The sequence below is a fragment of the Octopus bimaculoides genome, chromosome 2 (assembly GCF_046866305.1).
Source record: "Octopus bimaculoides isolate indiv1 chromosome 2, ASM4686630v1, whole genome shotgun sequence".
Lineage (NCBI taxonomy): Eukaryota > Metazoa > Mollusca > Cephalopoda > Octopoda > Octopodidae > Octopus > Octopus bimaculoides.
In genome coordinates, this window is record NC_142929.1 from 151,652,901 (window position 1) to 151,673,167 (window position 20,267).

At 40.5% G+C, this 20,267-nt stretch overlaps 1 protein-coding gene across 2 annotated transcripts in view; it reads left to right on the forward strand.

Annotated features, from left to right (window-relative positions):
• Positions 1-20,267, forward strand: part of LOC106872138 (spermatogenesis-associated serine-rich protein 1-like) — a 39,956-nt gene that overhangs the window by 18,381 nt on the left and 1,308 nt on the right. The window contains exons 4-5 of one of the 2 annotated variants that reach the window (XR_008263465.2): positions 525-584; positions 15,371-15,544. Coding sequence is in view for 1 of the 2 variants with exons in the window: in XM_014919011.3 (XP_014774497.1) it covers positions 525-584; positions 15,371-15,491 (181 nt within the window). In the remaining variant the exon portion in view is untranslated. Of the gene's footprint in view, positions 1-524; positions 585-15,370; positions 15,606-20,267 lie in introns of those variants that run through there. The other variant, XM_014919011.3, reaches the window with a different exon arrangement.

Genomic DNA, 20,267 nt, shown 5'->3' on the forward strand with positions numbered 1-20,267 from the left:
ATGTTTTCCTTTTCTGTCTCAAATTTGTCTTGTTATAATAATATTTACATTAAAATCTCAGCAATTCATTCATATATTGATTTATATGCTTGTTTCTAGTAGAAAATACTAAAACAGATATAAAGCGCTTCGTTAGATTAATTTTGGTTCATTCTACTAACTATGCTAGCCTCTACTTAACTATACCTTCTTTACGGAAAAAAAACCCTGAGGATTATTGCTTTGTCATTATTTTAAATTGACTAATCAATGAATGTTTTTAAATCTAAAATATTTTATTTGTCATTCTCAAGTCTTGTTAAGCTAAACTTTGACGAGGAGATTTGAAATATGTCCAGACTTGTCACTGTCCTTATCAAAGATCAAACCCACACCTTTTCAATTTTTTTTATCCATTTGCAATTTTTAGTGGTCTTCCTTGATATTCTTACAATTGATTGTGATAAAATTCAGTATATATTTATATTCTTAATACCTTTTCAGAAGTCTATCATTTTTTTTTTCTTTTATGCTGTTCCTTTCAGAATCGGAGGTAAGAAGGAAGATACTTTCATACCAATTTCAAAAGAGGTTGTACACAAAACGTAAGTCATACTTACAAAATATTTGCACACACACTTCTGCTCGCAAAACGAAAGCTTAAAGATATTGGTGTAGTGACAGAGATGGCGGGAAGTGGAAGAAACGGCAAAAATGTAATTTGTGAAACAATGACAGAGCACGCGCTCGCGCATGCGCATGCACACACGCACACATGTGGTTTGCCTTTTGCTTAAGATAAGTGTTTGATTAGTTTTTATGTTATTTTAATTTTCTCTTTGTTTTATGATTCAAATTTGTTCTGATGGTGTTAAAAATATTTTGGTGATGCAGATTGTGTTCTTTTGATGGGTTCGTCTTTTTCGTGTTGTCCTAAGTTGTTCTGTGGGTGTCTCTTTTGCTCGCTGTATGCTATTTTCTATAAGTAGGAGAGGGTAATTTTGCTTGAGCAGAAATCCTTTGAGTTCTATAAGTCGTGTGTTTCTGGTATTTAGATCATTGACTATAGTACAAATTTTCCTGGCTAGGCAATACGGGATGTTGCGTTTTGTATGTGTTGTGTGGCATGATTTGAAATTTAGGTACTGGTGTGTATCTGTGCTTTTGTAATAAATATCAGTTGTGATTGTGGTGTTGTTTTTAATTACTACTATGTCAAGAAATGGCAATTGTGTTTTGCTCATTTCTCTTGTAAATTTGAGACTAGGGTGTAGATTGTTGAGGAGGGTGCTGAATTCTTCCAAATTTTCTAGGGATTTGGTCAAAATTAGGAAACAATCATCGAGGTATCTTTTCTATGTGTCCTTTATATGTCTTTTAAAGGTCATGCCGTAGTTCTCTTCAATTTTTTATATAGGTTTTGTTCCACGTATCCTAATACTGAGCTCGCGAAGACTGGAGCAAATCGCATCCCCATAGCTGTGCTTTGAATCTGTAGGTAGTTTTTTTTCCGTTGAAAAGGAATGTATTGTTTTTGAGGATGAGGCTGACCGTGTCTAGTATGAAGGTTACAGAAAATCTACTGGGGATCACTTCTCTATGTTTCTCGACCCAATATTTTATGGCAGTAAGTCCTAAATCGTGTGGAATGTTCGTATATAAGTTTGTTACATCAAAACTATCAGTGAATAGGATTCTGTTGTTTTGGGAAGATGTGACAGAAAATCGATGTCATTCCGAATAAAACTGGGTATGCGACTACATAGTGGTTTTAGGATAATGTCAAAGAGGTTGCTCAGACGATGTGTAGGACAGGCTGGACCAGCTATAATGGGTCTTAGTTTAAGGTCTTTCGGTTCTAGTAGTTTTATGTATTCACAACCTTGTTCCTTTATAGCGTTCTGTATTTCTTTTGACATGTATTTTGGGTAAGCCATAGAAGTTGCTGGATTTCGACTCAATATAGTTCCTTTCATTAGAAGTGTTATAATGTTTTGAGACGAGATAATTGAGTTTCTTCATGATGCGGTGGTCAATATTCGAGACAGGAAATGCATTTGGGAACGCTCACGAGTCCACAGACAACAAATCCGGAACACCAATGTTCGCCAAATTCCATTGAGCGAACTTATAGAGACATGTGGTCAGAAAGTGTTTCTAACTTTTCCTTTCCACAAACCACATGACACAAGTGAGGTTGGAAGAAAAATAAAAGAAAAACGGTTTATTAAAATGTTCAAACCTGTTCTGAACAGAAATAACAACAATGATATAACAACCAATTAATGATGTGGGTTAAAAATATCTCTAGCTTATAAATATAAACAAATTACAGAATATCGGAACGCCTGGTAAACCATGATGTTTGAGATGCATGTGGATTAGTCAAAACCGTATTCTAAAAATTCAGCTTGTTGGAGCGTTCTAATAGGAACTAAAATTGTCAAGAACTCAACTGTCAGTTACACACATTTGAAATCTTATGATTACTCTATGTATGAAAGCGCTATGCACGAAAGAGCTATGCTATATGACCATTACAAAATATTTTTTAATGTTAAAATACCATAATGAAAAGAAAAAAACGTGAAAACCAGACCATGTTTTAGAGAGTTCGTGTTGAGTGAATTGTATCCAGGTATAGGTGGCTTATCCGGTATTCTTTGAAGAAATTTGTCCAGATCCCGTTTAAAGGAGATGGGATCCCTTCTTTGATCTGTTTTGGGACAATGTTAAATAGGGCAGAGTCTGTTGAGGAAAAGAAATTGTGTTGCAGTGTATTTATGCGTTGTAATCCTGAATTGGGTAGGGGACGTATGGCCCGTGGTCCTAGCCTTGGATGAATTTTGAAGCTAATGTTGAGGTCGTTTAGGCAATGCTGGTGGCATATTCTCCACATCGTACAAATGATGTATCGCTCACGGCGGCGCAAGGAGAGAATAGAGTTTCAATGCTTTTAGGCGGTCTTAATTCTTTTAGTGAATGCCCTTAATTATTTAAGTGAATGCTTTCTGGGGTGATTCAGTTTTCTAAATGTTTTGTTTTGTATGGGGAGACTATACGAGGCAGCAGTATTAGAGGTGTGGCCGTACAAAGGAGAAGAACAGAGGAATGATGACACCTTGTTTTCTGGACCGGAAGATTCTTAGGATCCAGGAGCTCCTCCTACGAACTATATTGACCTTATTATTGATCTGGGCACTCCAGCTGAGATTGTTGTCATCAGTTACTCCTAAATCTCTGATATTATTAGATGCTATGAGTGGTTCTCCCGAAGGAAGGGAGTATGGCTGTTTAGTATATATTCTTTCTTCCAAAATGCATCAGATCAAAATTTCCCTCGTTTAGATGCATTTTATTTTTGTCTCACAGCATGTAGATCAGACTGGAGTTCAGTTCGGTCTTCTCCATTGATAATTTTCTGGAGCTTGGAGTCATCAGCGGATATTTTCACTTTGCTGTGTTTTATGACGCTGGAAAGGTCGTTTATATAGACTATAAAGAGAAGCGGGTCCAAAGTAGTTCCCTGAGGGACACCACTAGTGACGTTTGCTGGGCTTGAGTGGATTCCACCGATCACAACTTGTATTCTGTTCTCCAGGAAATACTCAGGCCAGTGTAGTAGTTTTTCACGGATTCCAAGATTTGACAATTTTGACAGTAGGATATTGTGGTCGACTCTGACGAATGTTTTAAGGAAGTCAAGATATATGATATCAGAGTTCGAACCTGATCCCAAGGCTTTAAGGACAACATCGATGTGTTGTAAGAACTGTGTGCGTGTAGCTTTGTGCGCCGTGTTAGGTTGTGTGCGCTTTTCCACGACACTCCACCTGCATCTAATGAGGACAGCTTCACCGACCTGGGCCGCCGACCAACCCTGTGGACGCCAGTTCCTGGCCAGTTCCAAGCAATCGATCTTTTTGCGGGCGCCTGCCAGCGCGCTGTGGACAGGTTTAACTTTTCTAGGCGTCCTCGTCATGTGAACATCTCTCCAGCCGAACTCTCGGCTCTTCGATGTCTCCGACGCCGCACTGACATCATCATAAAACTGGCCAACAAGGGTGGAGCCGTGGTGGTGTGGCGCGCGAACCTCTACAAGGCAAGAAGCTCTCCGCCAACTTCAAAACACTTCCTTCTATTGCCCTCTGACCCCACGCCCAGCTACCAACAGACTGTGTCCGCCACTATCCATGACCTCATTTCCTCTTCCCGTCTTCCTCCCCACCACCTCCAACCTCATTGTCAGCACCCCTCGCACCCCCACCATTTACTTCCTCCGCAAAATTCACAAACCTAACAACCTTGGCCGCCCCATCGTCTGCGCCTGCAACTGCACCACCGAACTCATCTCCAGATATATTGACCGTGTCCTTGCCTCACTAGTAGCTTCCTTTCCCTCTCACATCCATGACACCAACCACGCGCTTCGTTCGTTCAACTCTTTCACCTTCCCTCCTGGCCCCTCTAAACTTCTCTTCACTCTCGACATCCAGAGCCTTTACACGGTGATCCCTCACGATGGGGGGCTGCATGCACTCCAGCATTTCCTTAGCCTTCGACCCAACCCCCAACCCGGCACATCCACACTCGTTCGTCAGACCGATCTTGTCCTCTCACTCAACTGCTTCTCGTTCGCTGGTGATTTTACCAACATTCTCGGGAGTGGCCATGGGAACGAGAATGGACCCCACCTATGCGAACCTGTTCGTTGACTACGTTGAGGCCCAAATATTCTCAAGTTTCACTGGCCCCGCTCCTGAACTAAACGGCCGTTATATTGACGACAGTATCGGTGCGACCTCACTCTCCCGCGAACATCTAGACTCCTTCCACTCTCTTATCAAATCTTTCCATCCTGCCCTCCACTTCTGCTGCACTATCTCTGACACCTCTGTCTCTTTCTTGACATTTCGGTCAGCATTCATCACTCCACTCTCACCACTTCCATCCACTACAAGCACACAGACTCACACTCATACCTAAATTTCTCCTCCTCCCACCCTAAACACACCAAGCTTTCCATCCCCTATTCCCAGTTCCTCCGTCTACGCAGGCTCTGTTGTGACAACCATGACTTTGAGACTCAGTCTCAACTCATGGCTCGCCACTTCATCCTACGTGGATATCCCTTCACCACTATCCACACCGCCCTTGCCAGAGCACGTTCTGTGGACCGTGCATCTGCTATCTCTCCCGCACCCATCCCGCCGTCTCCCGTCTCCCGTTTCCCCTCATCTACCACCCCACCACCCTACCTCTCCAACGCACCATTCTCCGAGCCTTCCGGCAACTCCAGTCCAACCCCTCCACTTCGCACATCTTCCTTAACCGACCCCTCCCCTCCTTCAAACGAGCCCACAACCTACGACACCGCTTGGTCGACAGCTTCTTCCCTAACCCAACCTCCCAACCCGGCTTGTTCCCTGCTCCCGCCCACGCTGCCGCACTTGCCCTTACCTTTCCCACACCACCCTCCTCACCGGCACCCATCATCGACCCTATCACATCGCCAACTCCTTCACCTGCACTTCTAACAATGTCATCTCCTGCTCTCTCTGCCCTTCTCTCTACATCGGACAAACGGGACACCGCTTGGCTGACCGGTTCGCGGAACACCTCCGAGACATCTGACTCGGCAATGACAGCCCGGTTTCGCGCCATTTCCGCTCTACCGGTCACTCTTTGCAACACCTGTCTGTGTTCCGATTGTCCTTGCACAGGGGCCAACCGGACTCCCGTTTGCGCCGTGAACAGGGATTAATCTTCTCTCTTCGCTCCTTTGTGCCACATGGACTCAACTCTCCTCCCCTCTTCATCTAACTTCCTCCCCTCTCCTCTCTCCCCCTCACACCTACTTCCTTCTACCAACCTCTCCTCTTTTGCTCCGACTCCTACTTCTCTTCACTACTATTCTCCTTCTCCCTTCTCTTCACTCCTACCCACCTCTCCCTTCCCCCTTCATCGTCATCCCCTCGTGACCCACGCCCCTACACAATCCAACTCCACCTTCCCTATCCATCCCACCCCATCCCATCCCTTACACCCACTTCCACATACTCCAACTCTACCCCCATCCTCAGCTTATCCACATGCACCACCTCCACCCCTACCCTCAACCTAACCCACACCCTACTCATGCTTTTCCCAGTATCACCTTCCCCACCTCCCAACAGCATCACACGACACCACACACCACTACACCATACACCACCATACCATACAACACCACATCACATTACACCACCATGCACACACTAGCACTGACCACTGCCCAGCCCCACATCCACACACCTACACATACACACACGCACACGTCAACGTCACCACCCCTCTTCCACACACACATACATACTCTCTTATACACACGCACCTTCATTTTGGTATCACCACTACTTTATTATCTCCCCTTCTTCCTAGCTCTCCTGTGTGACCCCTCTGTCCGTCATTCGCCATGATAGATCGCTAGCCACTACACATTATTTATATTCTCTCCTTGTTTTTTTTTCTGTGTTCCTACCTGTGGAAGAGCGTAGGCTCGAAACGTTAAAGACTTTTTTCACTTCCCGAGCGTTAAACCAATACATATGTTTGTTGTCTACACCACCTGTCTTCGTCTTTTGTTTTTTTTTGTGAATTCTCCCTACATATGTGTGTGTGTGTGTCAATCTATGTGTTCATACATACATATATATATGTGTGTGTGTGTGTGTGTGTGTGTGTGTGTGTGTGTGTGTGTGTGTGTGTGTGTGTGTGTGTGTGTGTGCATATATATGTGTATATACATATCTATCAATTTATCTCTCTCTCTCTGGATATATATATATATATATATATATATATATATATATATATATATATATATATAAGAAAAGAAAAAAGGAAAATGCACACTATTTTCATAGTTTTGATATATTTTAAAACTTATTTTATAAATGAAAGAGTATGTTATAAGTTATGTCCACAGCCTGAACAAGTTATAACACTACCTGGACAAGTTATAACATAAATTAGATTCTCGGAAGCATAAGTGAAGTTGGTTTTAATTGTGACCCTCTGTCGTTGTTTGAATAGGAATTCCAAGCCTTCCTGCAGGTTGGGACATGTTCCACAGTTTGGCCGTCCACATTTTTTAACCATTGGTTTCGTGGTTGTTGTGTAAAGGTTCGCATTTGTCAGAAGTCTTTTCAGCAATTTGTGTTGCTTTTTGCATTTGATGAATTTGTGTTTTCAGAACGTTGTTCATTTTTAGATTCCTAGTAAGCATAGGTAAATTTTGTACAATAGTGTTGTATGCTGCATTGTTTCTAGGGTTGTGCGTGGATATATACGTTAGTGTTTTGAGATGTGGTGTGTTGTTACGTTTTGTTTCCTAATTAATCCCATCGCTTAATCCCATCGTCTATAAGTGAGGGTGGATATTGTCTCTTTGTTAGTGTTGTTCTGAGGTCTTGAAGGCAGAGGTCCCGGGTATTTCCATCAGACTCTATTGTGCAAATCCTTTTTGCTAAATTTCTTTTATGTGTTTCGGGTGGCATGAGCTAAACAGAAGATATTGTTTACTCTTTTTTTTTATCATATGATAAAAAAAAGTCAACATCCAAATTGTAACTAACATTTATCATAAACCAATGAACTCGAAACAATATTTTCTACTATAGCTTCGGTCCGACCAAAGCCTTGTGAGCGGATTTGGTGGCGGGAAACTGGAAGAAGCCCGTCGTATATGTATATATTTGTGTGTGTGTGTCTGTGTTTGTCCCCCCGCCATCGCTTGACAACCGTGTATTTATGTCCCCGTAACGTAGCGGTTCAGCAAAAAAGATCAATAGAATAAGTACTAGGTTTACAAAGAATAAGTTCTGGAGTCGATTTCTTTGACTAAATCCCTTTAAGGGGATACTCCAACATAGCCGCAGTCAAATGACTGAAACAAGTAAAAGAATAAAAGAATGCGTGTGTGTGTGTGTGTGTGTGTGTGTGTGTGTGTGTGTGTGTGTGTGTGTGTGTGGTTTACGTCATAAGAATTTAGACACATCGAGAGAACATATAATAATTCGTTTTTAACTGCTGAACAGGGAGTAGATAAATCTATAAATAATAGCGTGTAAATATTGTTTTGGTTCACATAATGTGGGTTCGAGTCCTAGAGACAGCCTTCGACATTTTTCTATCCAGTATTTGCTTTAGCAACTTGGTTTTAATTGTGAATCTTTGTCCTTGTTTGAATAGGAATTCCAAGCCTTCCTGCAGGTTGGGACATGTTCCACAATGTGGCCGTCCACATTTTTTAACCATTGGTCTTGTGGTTGTTGTGTAAAGCTTCGCATTTGTCAGAAGTCTTTTCAGCGATTTGTGTTGCTTTTTGCATTGTGTGTGTGTGTGTGTGTGTGTGTGTGTGTGTGTGTGTGTGTGTGTGTGTGTGTGTGTGTGTGTGTGTGTGTGTACATATTCTCTTATATCTGAAAGGAGCCATCGAGAAGGACCCCTATTATAGACCAATGTTTTATTTAACCAGAATCCGCAGTTGAGTATATCTGTGTACATACAGAAAAAACAAAAAAAAAAGACAAAAACAAACAACAAACAAGCGGGATTGTTTGTAAAATATTTAATTACGCCACCTTACGTATTTTTAATTAATTCAGCTGTTTGCTTATCCGGTGATGACAACACTGCCACTAATCCAGTAAGCCAGCAAGATTACAAATGAATTTCACACATCTCTGAAGATATGACAAGGAATTTGATTATATGGTTTACATTACATAAACAAATAATCATTCTTTGTCAATAAAACATTTCCTGTTTTGTTTTCTATACATGCATACACATAGACATAGACATACACACATGCATATAATACATGATGTGTATATTGTATATACATGCTCAAACACACTCATGAACGCACACACATATATGAAATATCTATTATTAATGGTAATTTTTTTATAGTGATGATTCAATGATACTGACTTCTCGACACAGCGTTTGGTAAAATAAAAATTATAATATATACTTACTAGAGTACCCGAGCCGTGAATAATGAGGGGGTTGTTGTTGAAAAAATTATTACCCGAAGAAAGTAGATTGCTTAGAGGATAAGAAAGTAAATAAAAATGCCAAAATAATTGGAAAATAAGTAAATTATATTTATCACTCCCAAAATACTATACACGTATGATTCACTGCAGAAGCTCATGAAGAACAACATTTCTTGTGTAGACATATGGAGGTATTAACACACCTTCTGACTTTTTAATCTGTAATCACAAAGTGTTCCCAATCCAAACCTTAATGCTAACCCAGTTTAAGTCATTTCGCAGCGTAGACTACAGATACAGCGGTAAGTAATGACAGTTGCGATATCGGGCAAATCATCTGAATTTATGAACATTGAAGCATTATGGTACAATGAGGGTAGTAAAATGAACATCCGAATACAACAAAAAATAAATAGAACAACCCCAGCAAGTAGGTGGAGACCTTGTTTGAAAATTTAGGGAGAAAGATTTTTATTGATTTTAGTGGTCATTGCTCCATAGTATGGCAGCAACATACTTAAAAGAACGGTTCGAGCTGCAGTAATGATGAAGAAATTCTTATAAATGCTGCGATGCATAAGCAAATCGTCAAAATTTATGAATATTAGAACATTAGTTAAACATTAATAAGCAGAATGAACTTTGGAATACAAAAGATAAACAGAACAACTCCAGCTTGTGCCGAATGATTTAGAAAATATAATCTTATAAAGTAGAACAAATTCAACACCTTCAAACGCTTATGTGTTACTCGCAAAAAAATGACATGTAGCGTATTATATATATATATATATATATATATATATATATATATATATATATATGTGTGTGTGTGTGTGTGTGTGTGTGTGTGTGTGTGTGTGTGTGTGTGTGTGTGTGTGTGTGTGTATATATATATATATATATATATATATATATATATATATATATACATATATACAGGGTTGGTCAAAAGTCACCTGACAGTAAATCAAAACCATTTAATTCCAAGATTAAACAAAAAATTATTTTATGAGACTTCCCTGATGAATAGACAAATGTTGAAAAAACCCCAGTGATTTTAACTCACAGCATTCAATTGTTAAAAGTTTATAATCGGAATGAATAAATAAAATTGAATATTAAGTATTCATGGAATTTTGATTTACTGTCGGGTGACTTTTGGCCAACCCTGTATATGTGTGTGGAGAGAGAGAGAGAGAAAGAAAGATAAGAGGTGCATTTTCCCACGCAGGAAAAAATATGAAAGAATTTGTTTTGAGGTTTGAAAATAATCTAAATCGCAAAACGTGTAGTATCTATTCAAATACCAAACCGGTTTCGAAAAAACCAATTTATTCACGAAAATCGAGCAGAAACAACATATATAAACCGAAAAGTTTGAGTAGCAGGCTTCTTCAGGGATTCGAAACTCAAACTCCAATAACACCTCACACCTTCTCAAACATCAGGTGTTGACGTCACATCAAACAAAACCAATGAAAGTTTTCTCTGGTCAAAACTGGGCTATCAGGAAAAACAAATAAATATCGAACCGGCCGAAGCAGTGGCTTCTTAAGGGAACCTACTAACCGGAACACTAGATGACCATCAGAGAAAAACTGGTTACCAGGAGGAAGTCAGCCAAGCAAAACACTGAACTTTGCCAAACAAAAATATTTTGTCCAAAACAGAAAATATTTTCTGTTTTGGACAAAATATTTTTGATCAAAATTAATGAAGTCACAAAACTTACAACCAATCGGAACAAAGTACCATCAAAATTACAACCAATCAAAACTTGATCCTTTACCGTAAAAACATGTATATATATACTAAAAGATTTGGACATAACATTTCCAACTCAATAACAAGCGAATAAGGTAAAGAGATGCGTGCACTTCGACTGAAATTGAGAAAAGAACTCCAACAGGCACCACGACAAACTGTAAAAGAAACAAAATTCTTTCTTTCCATCTTTTTCTCTTCTTACTTTTTTTGCTTTATAAAAATTCAGTATGACTGAACTTTCAATTATGTATATTGGTTATGATCTTCATTAAACATCTACATTTATATTACTGTCTATCCCTGTGGAACTCAATGAAGTTTCTGTGAACCTTTGAACATATGATTGCTTAAACAATGTTTTTCCGAATTTTACCTTGTAATTATAAGCTCTCCTAAACCCTTTATATATATATTTTTACCATTGATGAGCAAAAAAAAAAAAAAAAATGAAAGGTAACTATCGAAACCGGTTTGGTATTTGAATAAATCTCTTGCAAAATTTAAAAACGACTACACGTTTCGAGATTCAAATGCATTTTCAAACCCCAAAATTTTCATTCATATATATACACACACACACATATATATATATATATATATATATATATATATATATATATATATATATATATATATATATATATATATATATGTATATATATATATGGGAGAATATACAAATAATAACAACAGACGAGGACAGGTGGTGTAAATAACAAAAGTATATATTAGTATGACGCTCGGGAATACGGAAAGTCTTTGACGTTTCGAGCTACGCTCTTCAACAGAAAGAATACGGAGACAAGGAGAAAAACACGGAGAAAAAAAATTGAATAGTGTTCAGTCAACGGTCAATCATAATAATGGCCGATCATAACAATGACTGACCGGAAGTTAGAAATTCTTATTCCAGGAGAGCTAAGAAAGGGGGAGATAACAAACGGTGATCGGGAACGAGGGGCTGTGTGTGGGAGGTAGAATGCTGGTGATCTTGACGTATGTAATGTGAAAATGGGGAAGGGAGAAAGGGAGAAAGTAGTTGGTCAGTTGTAGTGTGTGCGTGGTGTGATGCGAGGGTATTGGTGTGGTGTGCGTGGTGTGATGCGAGGGTATTGGTGTGGTGTGATGTGAGGGTGTTGGGAGGTGGGGAAGGCATGGGTGGAGTGTGGGTTAGGTTGAGGGTGGGGTAGAGGTAGGGGTCTGTGGGTAGGGTGGGGTATGTGGGTAGGGGTGGGTGGTGGGTGTAAGGAATTGGATGGGGTATGTGGGTAGGGGTGGGTGGTGGGTGTAAGGAATTGGATGGGGTGGAGTGGGAAGGTAGAGTAGGAGTGTGTTGGGGTGTGGTGGGATGAGCTTATGAGGGGGTGTTGACGAGGAGGGAGAAGGGGAAGGTGGATGTAAGAGAGGGGGAAGATGGGTATGGGAGGGGAGAGGAAGAGAGGAGAGAGGGTGGGTATAAGAGAGGGAAGTTGGATTGAGAGAGGGGGAAGGTGGGTATGGGGGGAGAGAAAGAGGGGAAGGTGGGTATGGGGGTGAGAAAGAGAGGAAGAGAAGGAGAGGAAGAGAAAGAGAGGAAGAGAAAGAGAAAGAGAGGAAGAGAAAGAGAGGAAGAGAAAGAGAGGAAGAGAAAGAGAGGAAGAGAAAGAGAGGAAGAGAAAGAGAGGAAGAGAAAGAGAGGAAGAGAAAGAGAGGAAGAGAAAGAGAGGAAGAGAAAGAGAGGAAGAGAAAGAGAGGAAGAGAAAGAGAGGAAGAGAAAGAGAGTGAGAGAGAGGGAAGAGGGGTATGGGGGGAGAAAGAGAGGAAGAGAAAGAGAGTGAGAGAGAGGGGAAGAGAGTGAGAGAGTAAGGGTGAGAGAGTAAGAGAGTAAGAGTGTAGAGAGTAGGAGAGTAAGAGTGTAGAGAGTAAGAGTGAGAGAGGGGGGAGTACGAGAGAAGAGAGTGAGAGAGAGTAAGAGAGAGGAGAGAAAGAGTAGGGGTGAAGAGAAGTGGGAGTGGAGAGAAGTATGAAGAGAGGTGAAGAGACGTACAAAGAAGTAGGAGTCGGAGCAGGAGGTGGGGGAGGGGAGAGATGGGTGGTAGGAGGGAGGGTGGGGGAGAGAGACAGGAGGAGGGGGTTAGATGAAGAGTGGAGGGTAGTTGAGCCCATGTGGCGCAAAGGAGCGAAGATAGAAGATTAATCCCTGTTCACGCCGCAAACGGGAGTCCGGATGGCCCCTGTGCATGGACAATCCAAACACAGACAGGTGTTGCTGCAAGGAGTGGCCGGCAGAACGGAAGTGGCGTGACACCGGGGTGTCATTGCCGACGTTGATATCTCGGAGGTGTTCCGCGAATCGGTCGGCCAGGTGGCGCCCCGTTTGTCCGATGTACAGAGATTGGCAGAGAGAGCAGGAGAGGCAATATATGATGTTGGTAGACGTGCAGGTGAAGGAGTCGGTGATGCGATAGGGTCGGTGATGGGTGCTGGTGAGGAGGGTGGTGTTGGAGAGGTAAGGGCAAGTGCGGCAGCGTGGGCGGGAGCAGAGGAACGAGCCAGGTTGGGAGGTTGGGTTGGGGAAGAAGCTGTGGACCAAGAGGTCCCGTAGGTTGTGGGCTCGTTTGAAGGAGGGGAGGGGTCGATTAGGGAAGATGTGGGAGGTGGAGGAGTCGGACTGGAGGCGCCGAAAAGCTCGGAGAATGGAGCGTTGGAGGGGTAGGGTGGTGGGATGGTAGGTGAGGGAAAAAGGGAGGCGGGAAACGGCAGGGCGGGTTCGGGGGGAGAGAGCAATATATATATATATATATATATAGGTTCTAAGGCCGCAGAAGCTGCTCACAACATTTGTGCTGTGTATGGAGAGGGTGCCACATCTGAAAGAACGTTCGTGATTGGTAAAGCCAAGTTCAAAAATGGAAATTTTGACATCGAAAACGCACCTCGTTCTGGCCGTCCAGTTGAGTTCGATGAAGAGCAATTACACTAACTTTTGCTCGAAAATTCTCGTCAAACGACAATGGAAGTTGCAGAGAAAATGGAATGCTCTCATACTGCTATAGAAAAGCATCTTCACTCGATGGGAAAGGTTCAGAAGTATGGAGTATGGGTTCCGCATGCTTTAAGTGACAACAGCAAAAGTCAACGAGCCACAATCTCCTCTGGTCTGCTTGCTCGTCACCGCTCAACTCATGGACACAAGCAACGATTTCTTTACCGAATCGTTACTGGCGACGAAAAATGGTGCTTGTACATCAATATGAAGCAGCATAAGGAATGGTTTAGCCCCGGTAAACAAGCGACACCGCGCGTGAAACAAGATGTTGTGCGTATGGTGGGACTGGGAACGGATTATCCATTACGAATTGCTTGAACGGAATCAAACGGTCAACTCGGAACTCTATGTTCAACAAATGACCTAATCGGCAGCATAGAGTTCTTCTGCTGCACGACAACGCCCACTCTCATATCGCCAATATGACCAAGGAAGGCATTCAATCGCATGGCTGGGAAGTGCTGCTACACCCGCCGTACTATCCTGGTTTGGCACAAACAGATTTCCACCTCTTTAGATCTCTTTCAAATGCTATGCACGGAGTTTCGTTCAATACTGATGCAGAATTGAGAGCTTGGTTTGATCAATTTTTCGAGTCGAAATCGGGTGATTTCTACCAACGAGGTATTGAAAATCTTGTTGAACGTTGGGAAGAAATTATAAACAACAAGGGTGAATGCATTATTGATTAATTAGTTGTTATTTTTTATTAAACCTTTAAAAAAAAATTTAATTTTAAAAAATGGCGGGAACTTAGTTACCAACCCAATATGTGTGTGTGTGTGTGTGTGTGTGTGCGTGTGTGTGTGTGTGCATGTGCGTGCGTGCGTGTGTGTGTGTGTGTGTGTGTGTGTGTGTGTGTGTGTGTGTGTGCGTGCGTGTGTGTCTGCAGGAAAGATTTTGTAAAGAGCAAGTGGTAGTGGGATGAAGCAGTAAGCATAACCCCAAAGAGAGATGGATGGATGGACAAAACAATTTATCAACATCATGCATTATCCGCTTTCAGCAGATTGGACACCATGGATTGCAGTCTCAGTTTTTATGCTGTTTTGGTATTTTAAAACTTTTCAATTCTTGATATTATACAAATACATATCTCTTGAGGGGTTTTCATCCCTTCTTTCCATGCATTTTGTCTTCTACTGGAAATCTCTAGAAGTCGTTTTATCTCATTATCGTCGTACTCATAAAAAAGTCAAACAATATAAAAAATATATAATAGATCCAACTAGGGAGTGTCTATGTGGCTACCCGAACTGCCAGAAGTAGCAAGCAAATCGCCCTCAAATTCCACACCTTTCTCTCTCATAAAAGAAGATCACAGTGAATAATGTGGTCCTGGGTTACATTGTGGTTGGAAAAAAAAAGACGGCATGGTCGCGATTGGAACGCCTTTAGTCATAGATCTACTAGCTATTAACTTACATCACTCTCCTACACCACCAATAGCTGTAAGTACTCTGCTACTACTGTTGCTACCTTACTGCTGCTGCTGCTGCAACTACTACTACTACTACTACTACTACTGTTGTTTTGTTTATTTCAGATTATTTGCAAGTAACAGAAGGCAACAGCGACTAGCAGATGAAATACAAGCAGTGATTGAACTGGAAAATTGGCGCCCAGCCCCTCCGCTGAAGATCTATAAAGGAATAACTACTTCATAATAGTTCAGGACAAAAAAAAAAAAGATTAATCGCAGAAAAACCCCACGTTTCATGTAAATTTGCACTGACTCCATAACTTTGGTGTAAAAAGAAAAAAGACCGCATGAGAAATTCTTTTCTTTTTTATTCTTTTCTTTTTTATGTATTCAGCCTAAAGGCTGTGACCATTCTGGGGCATATATATATATATATATATATATATATATATATATATATATATATATATATATATATATATATATATATATATATATATAGACATTGGTGAACGTATTAAATGTTTGTTGTTGTATTGCCGTTATTGATTTGAAAAATCGGTAGCGGTCCTGCTCAACATTGTTTTCTATCCTTCCAATGCTGATAAAAAAGTTCTAATCAAGTATTAGGATAAACGGCATCGACTAATCTCCCTCCCTTCAAAATTGCTGGCCTTGTGCCTAAAAAATCAGTCGGTAGAAAACACACTAAATAAAAACTAAATAAAAAATGGTGTCCGCCAAATAAGAAAAATCCGCCATTATTTTTATGACGTTGGAATAAAGCTTTGCGGTATTTCTTTCAGCTCTTCATCTTAGTTCAGAGCTCGTCGAGCTCAACATTGTCTTTCATCCTTCTGAGATTAATGAAACAAAGTAGCAGTCAAGTATTGGATTCGGTAGTATCGACCAACCACCACCCCACCATATATGCTCAGGCCTTGTGCCTATACTAGAAACAATTATTGCAAATGTTGCAAAGGCGGCGAGCTGGCTGAATCGTTAGCACGCCGGGCGAAATGCTTAGCAGCATTTCGTCCGTCTTCACGTTCTGAGTTCAAATTCCGCCGGGGTTGACTCCGTCTTTCATCCTTTCGGGGTCGATAAAATAAGTACTTTCTGAGCACTGGAATCGATGTAATCGATTTACTCCCGCCAGCTACACAAAATTATCAGTATTGTAGATGTTGCTGTATTAGCATAACTTGTTGAGCATTGGTATTTAGTAACAACTATATCCTCTATGGTTGGCTTTTACTTTCGTTCTTCTTCTGTCGATAAGATACGTATAATCAAAGTACTATACTCCTTTCCTAATTTGAGGTATTGAGTTTATGTTACATAGCTATATTATATCAAAGGTACATAGACATAAATTACTGTTAGAAATGTTTTGAGAGCGATAAAGTTAGAGAATGTAAGTCTAGATGATTTTCAGTAATTAATTGTGAATTGTAATATCTTTGTTTCCTTATGCGATTTATGCTTTTTAACTAGTAGTTTTCCGCGCCCAATCCCTTCCTAATCAGGCACAGTCAACACCCAACGGAAATCACAGATGAAAGTAACAGTTTCGGTCAAAGTGGTCACTTTCCATTTAATTACTATAAATAACTAGCTGGCCTGTGCCGTCAAAAATGACAGCTAATTGTAGCATTTTATATATAAATAAGGTACAAAACAAGGTACATAATAATCACAGATACATACATTCATATACTTCCCTTGTACACGCACACATATACACACATATACTGACACAGAGTTGAAACGCTGTTTGATTTTCTTTTCAGCATTGAATGTTCACCATCCCAATTCCAATGCACACGCACACACACGCACACACATACACATTCACATGACTCCCTTTTACATATACACACACATACTCACGCATAGTTGAAACGGTGTTTGCTTTTTTTTCACTGTAGGACTCCCATCATCCCACTACCAAGTTTGCCATTACCCCTTCCTTCCTTATTCATCTATCACCCCTTCCTTTCTCATTCATGTGTTGTGTCGGAGAAAGACACAAGAGTATTATTATAGCAGATGGTTTCTAGTTTAGGTACAAGACGAGAAATTTTAAAGGCAAGGTTTAAGTCGACACCATCGATCCCAGCGCATGACTTACTATATTTTATCAACCCCGAAAGGAGAAAAAGCAAAGTTGACCCTGCCAATTTGGACTCAGAATGTAACGAGCCAAAGCAAATACCGTAAGGCATTTATCCAGCCCTCTAACGACTCTGCCAAACACAAAGTCGCTTATTAACTAACGGTACATAATTTGTACATATTGATGATACGTTTATTTAATGGTTTTGCGTTTAAGTGAAAAAATTAAGATTTACTAAACATCTTAAAATAAACAAGCCCCCGCCCACCAAAAGCAATAGATTGGTCATTCATTGTAGTTTTGGTTGTGACTTTTTCCTACAGTTATTTTCATTGATTCATTTAGCTGGGCTGTATAACAGAAGTACATGGTCATAAAACTCATGCACTGAGATTTTTCTGTGATGCAAAGATTTCGTGTACTATATCGTCCATTATACTTACTTCTTTTGGCAATGATTCCCTGGTTTATGAGTGAGTTACTCATCAACCGTTCCTCAGCTTCCATACATACTTAGACAGTGATGATGCATCGCACTTGTTTATATTCAGAAACGAAGACATGTGTTGTGAAACTCTTTCCCTAACGGTATTCGTTGCTTATCCAATACAGGCCTTTAATGTACCATCAACATGGGAAATATCGGTTCCATGCACCAGCTCCTTCTCGAGGCATTTGTTGTTTAAGGAACAGTAGTTAGATCTGCAGTTATATAGTCATTTGTTACGGGTGCCAACTCTATCACCTTAGTTGTAGAAAAATATTTGTTAACCTACATCACAGAGGAATCTCTTACTAATTATGCATCAGAGAAAAGTTACAAGTCTTCTAACAGATTCCTACCCCAAAAAGAACCATAACTTCAACCCGGCTAACTCTTTCCATTCCAATACGACAAGCACACAAAACTCACACTGCCTTCAAATCTCAAACCGCACCCACCATCCAACTCTAATGGACAACACTACAACGATAAGAAAAAAACATCAAAACACACCTACATGCCAAACCAACCAACATGCTTCACTCACATACATTCACTCCCCACCTGCCCATATATTGGACTAAATACTGTAATTTGCACTTCATCTAGCACAATTGTCATTCAGTATTCCCTCAAAGTGAACAACGTTCATCCAGTACATGTTCATCATAATGCACCTATCATCCAAATCACGTTCACATACTATGCAAACCGAGATTAAATATATACTTACACACACAAGCACGCACGCACACACACACACACACACACACACACACACACACACACACACACACACACACACACACACACACACACACACATATGATAAAGTAGAATAAAGAGTGACGATGGCCTTCTTCAGCAAGACTTATATTATTAAGAAACAAACACGACAGAAAGAGTACACTGCAATCAGTGACCGAGGTAGCGATTTTCCCTACAAAGCGAGACACCAGTCCGTGACAGGGTAACTTATTTCTAGCTGAGTGGACTGCAGCAACGGGAAAGAAAGAGTTTTGTTGAGGAACACAATGCACCGTTTGGTGCGAGAATCGAAACCACGTTATGTCGATCTTAAGCACAATACCCAAAAGGCCATGCACTTTACACACACACAAACAGACACACATACACACGCACGCACACACACTCACACATACACGCGCGCGCATGTGCGTGACGGTGCATGGCCAAGTGGTTAGAGTGTTGCACTCACGATCGTTTGATCGTGGTTTCAATTACTAGATAGGGTGGTACGTCGTTGTGATCTTGAGCAAAACACTGCCTCTCACGTTGCTCTGCGATCACTTCGAGACCTGACGCGTGGTGCACGATGCACCTGTTCAGACATCGTCGATTTCATGGAGGCAGTGAGCTAATGTGTGGCCCGTACACTTGATCACTATAAACAAATCAGTCGTACAGGTCGTCCGGCAATAGCATGATTACCGCTCTATTTTATTGAACCCACATTTGTCGTTCACGACGAGAAAATCCACCATATATATATATATATATATATATATATATATATATATATATATATATATATACTATGTGGTAAGAGTTTCAATAAGCAGTATAGTACTAGATCAGTTAAGAGAGTAGAGATATTATTATACTAAACGTCACAAAAAGCCTTATAAAAAGTTTTATAAAAAGCAGCTAGCAATGGTTTCCTGGCCAAAATATTAATTTATATCGCCGTTTATCAAGCTGGAAAAAACAAGACGGTTTGGTGACTACGTTCGATGCAATCGACGTTTGAACGAGCACACAACAAAGAGAATCAAAGAGAAGATAATAAACTTTACTGTAAATATAACACCAGTACCTTACAAATATCAAAATTACATAAACCGACACTGCAATGGTTCATGATGTGTCAGATTGTTTCTCCTTCATTTCCGTTAAGATGTATTTTTTTAAAATGTGGACATAAAAATATATCATTCCTGATTTTTACAGAGTCACTGGAGGTACTTCAATTTTTTAAAAGATGCAGTTTTTCAAGCGAGCATATCGAACATAATTTCGACCCTTTAATATAGAGCTTGGTCTCAGAAAGGATCTTACATTTCTTGTTGTAGCTTATGTATTCATCCTTAAGTTTCCAGATTAATGCCAAGAGGGTCGTTGCATTTCTCTTCTCGGAGTGTCTAAAGGTTGAAAGATGGTTGTTGTATCTGGATTTTAAAATTTTCCTTTCACAAATCCAGTATAATGCTTTGCCTCTGTCCGGCATTATTATAGTTTACTTATACCTGTGCTTCATAAACAACGGAGGATATATCGTATGACTGCCCCAGAGGACATTTAGATTTATCTCTACATGTGCATCCAGGTCAAGTCTGAGTCATCGGGAGTTTATTGATATAGGCCTTTACACTAGTGAGGCAGTTACCCTAGGTAGT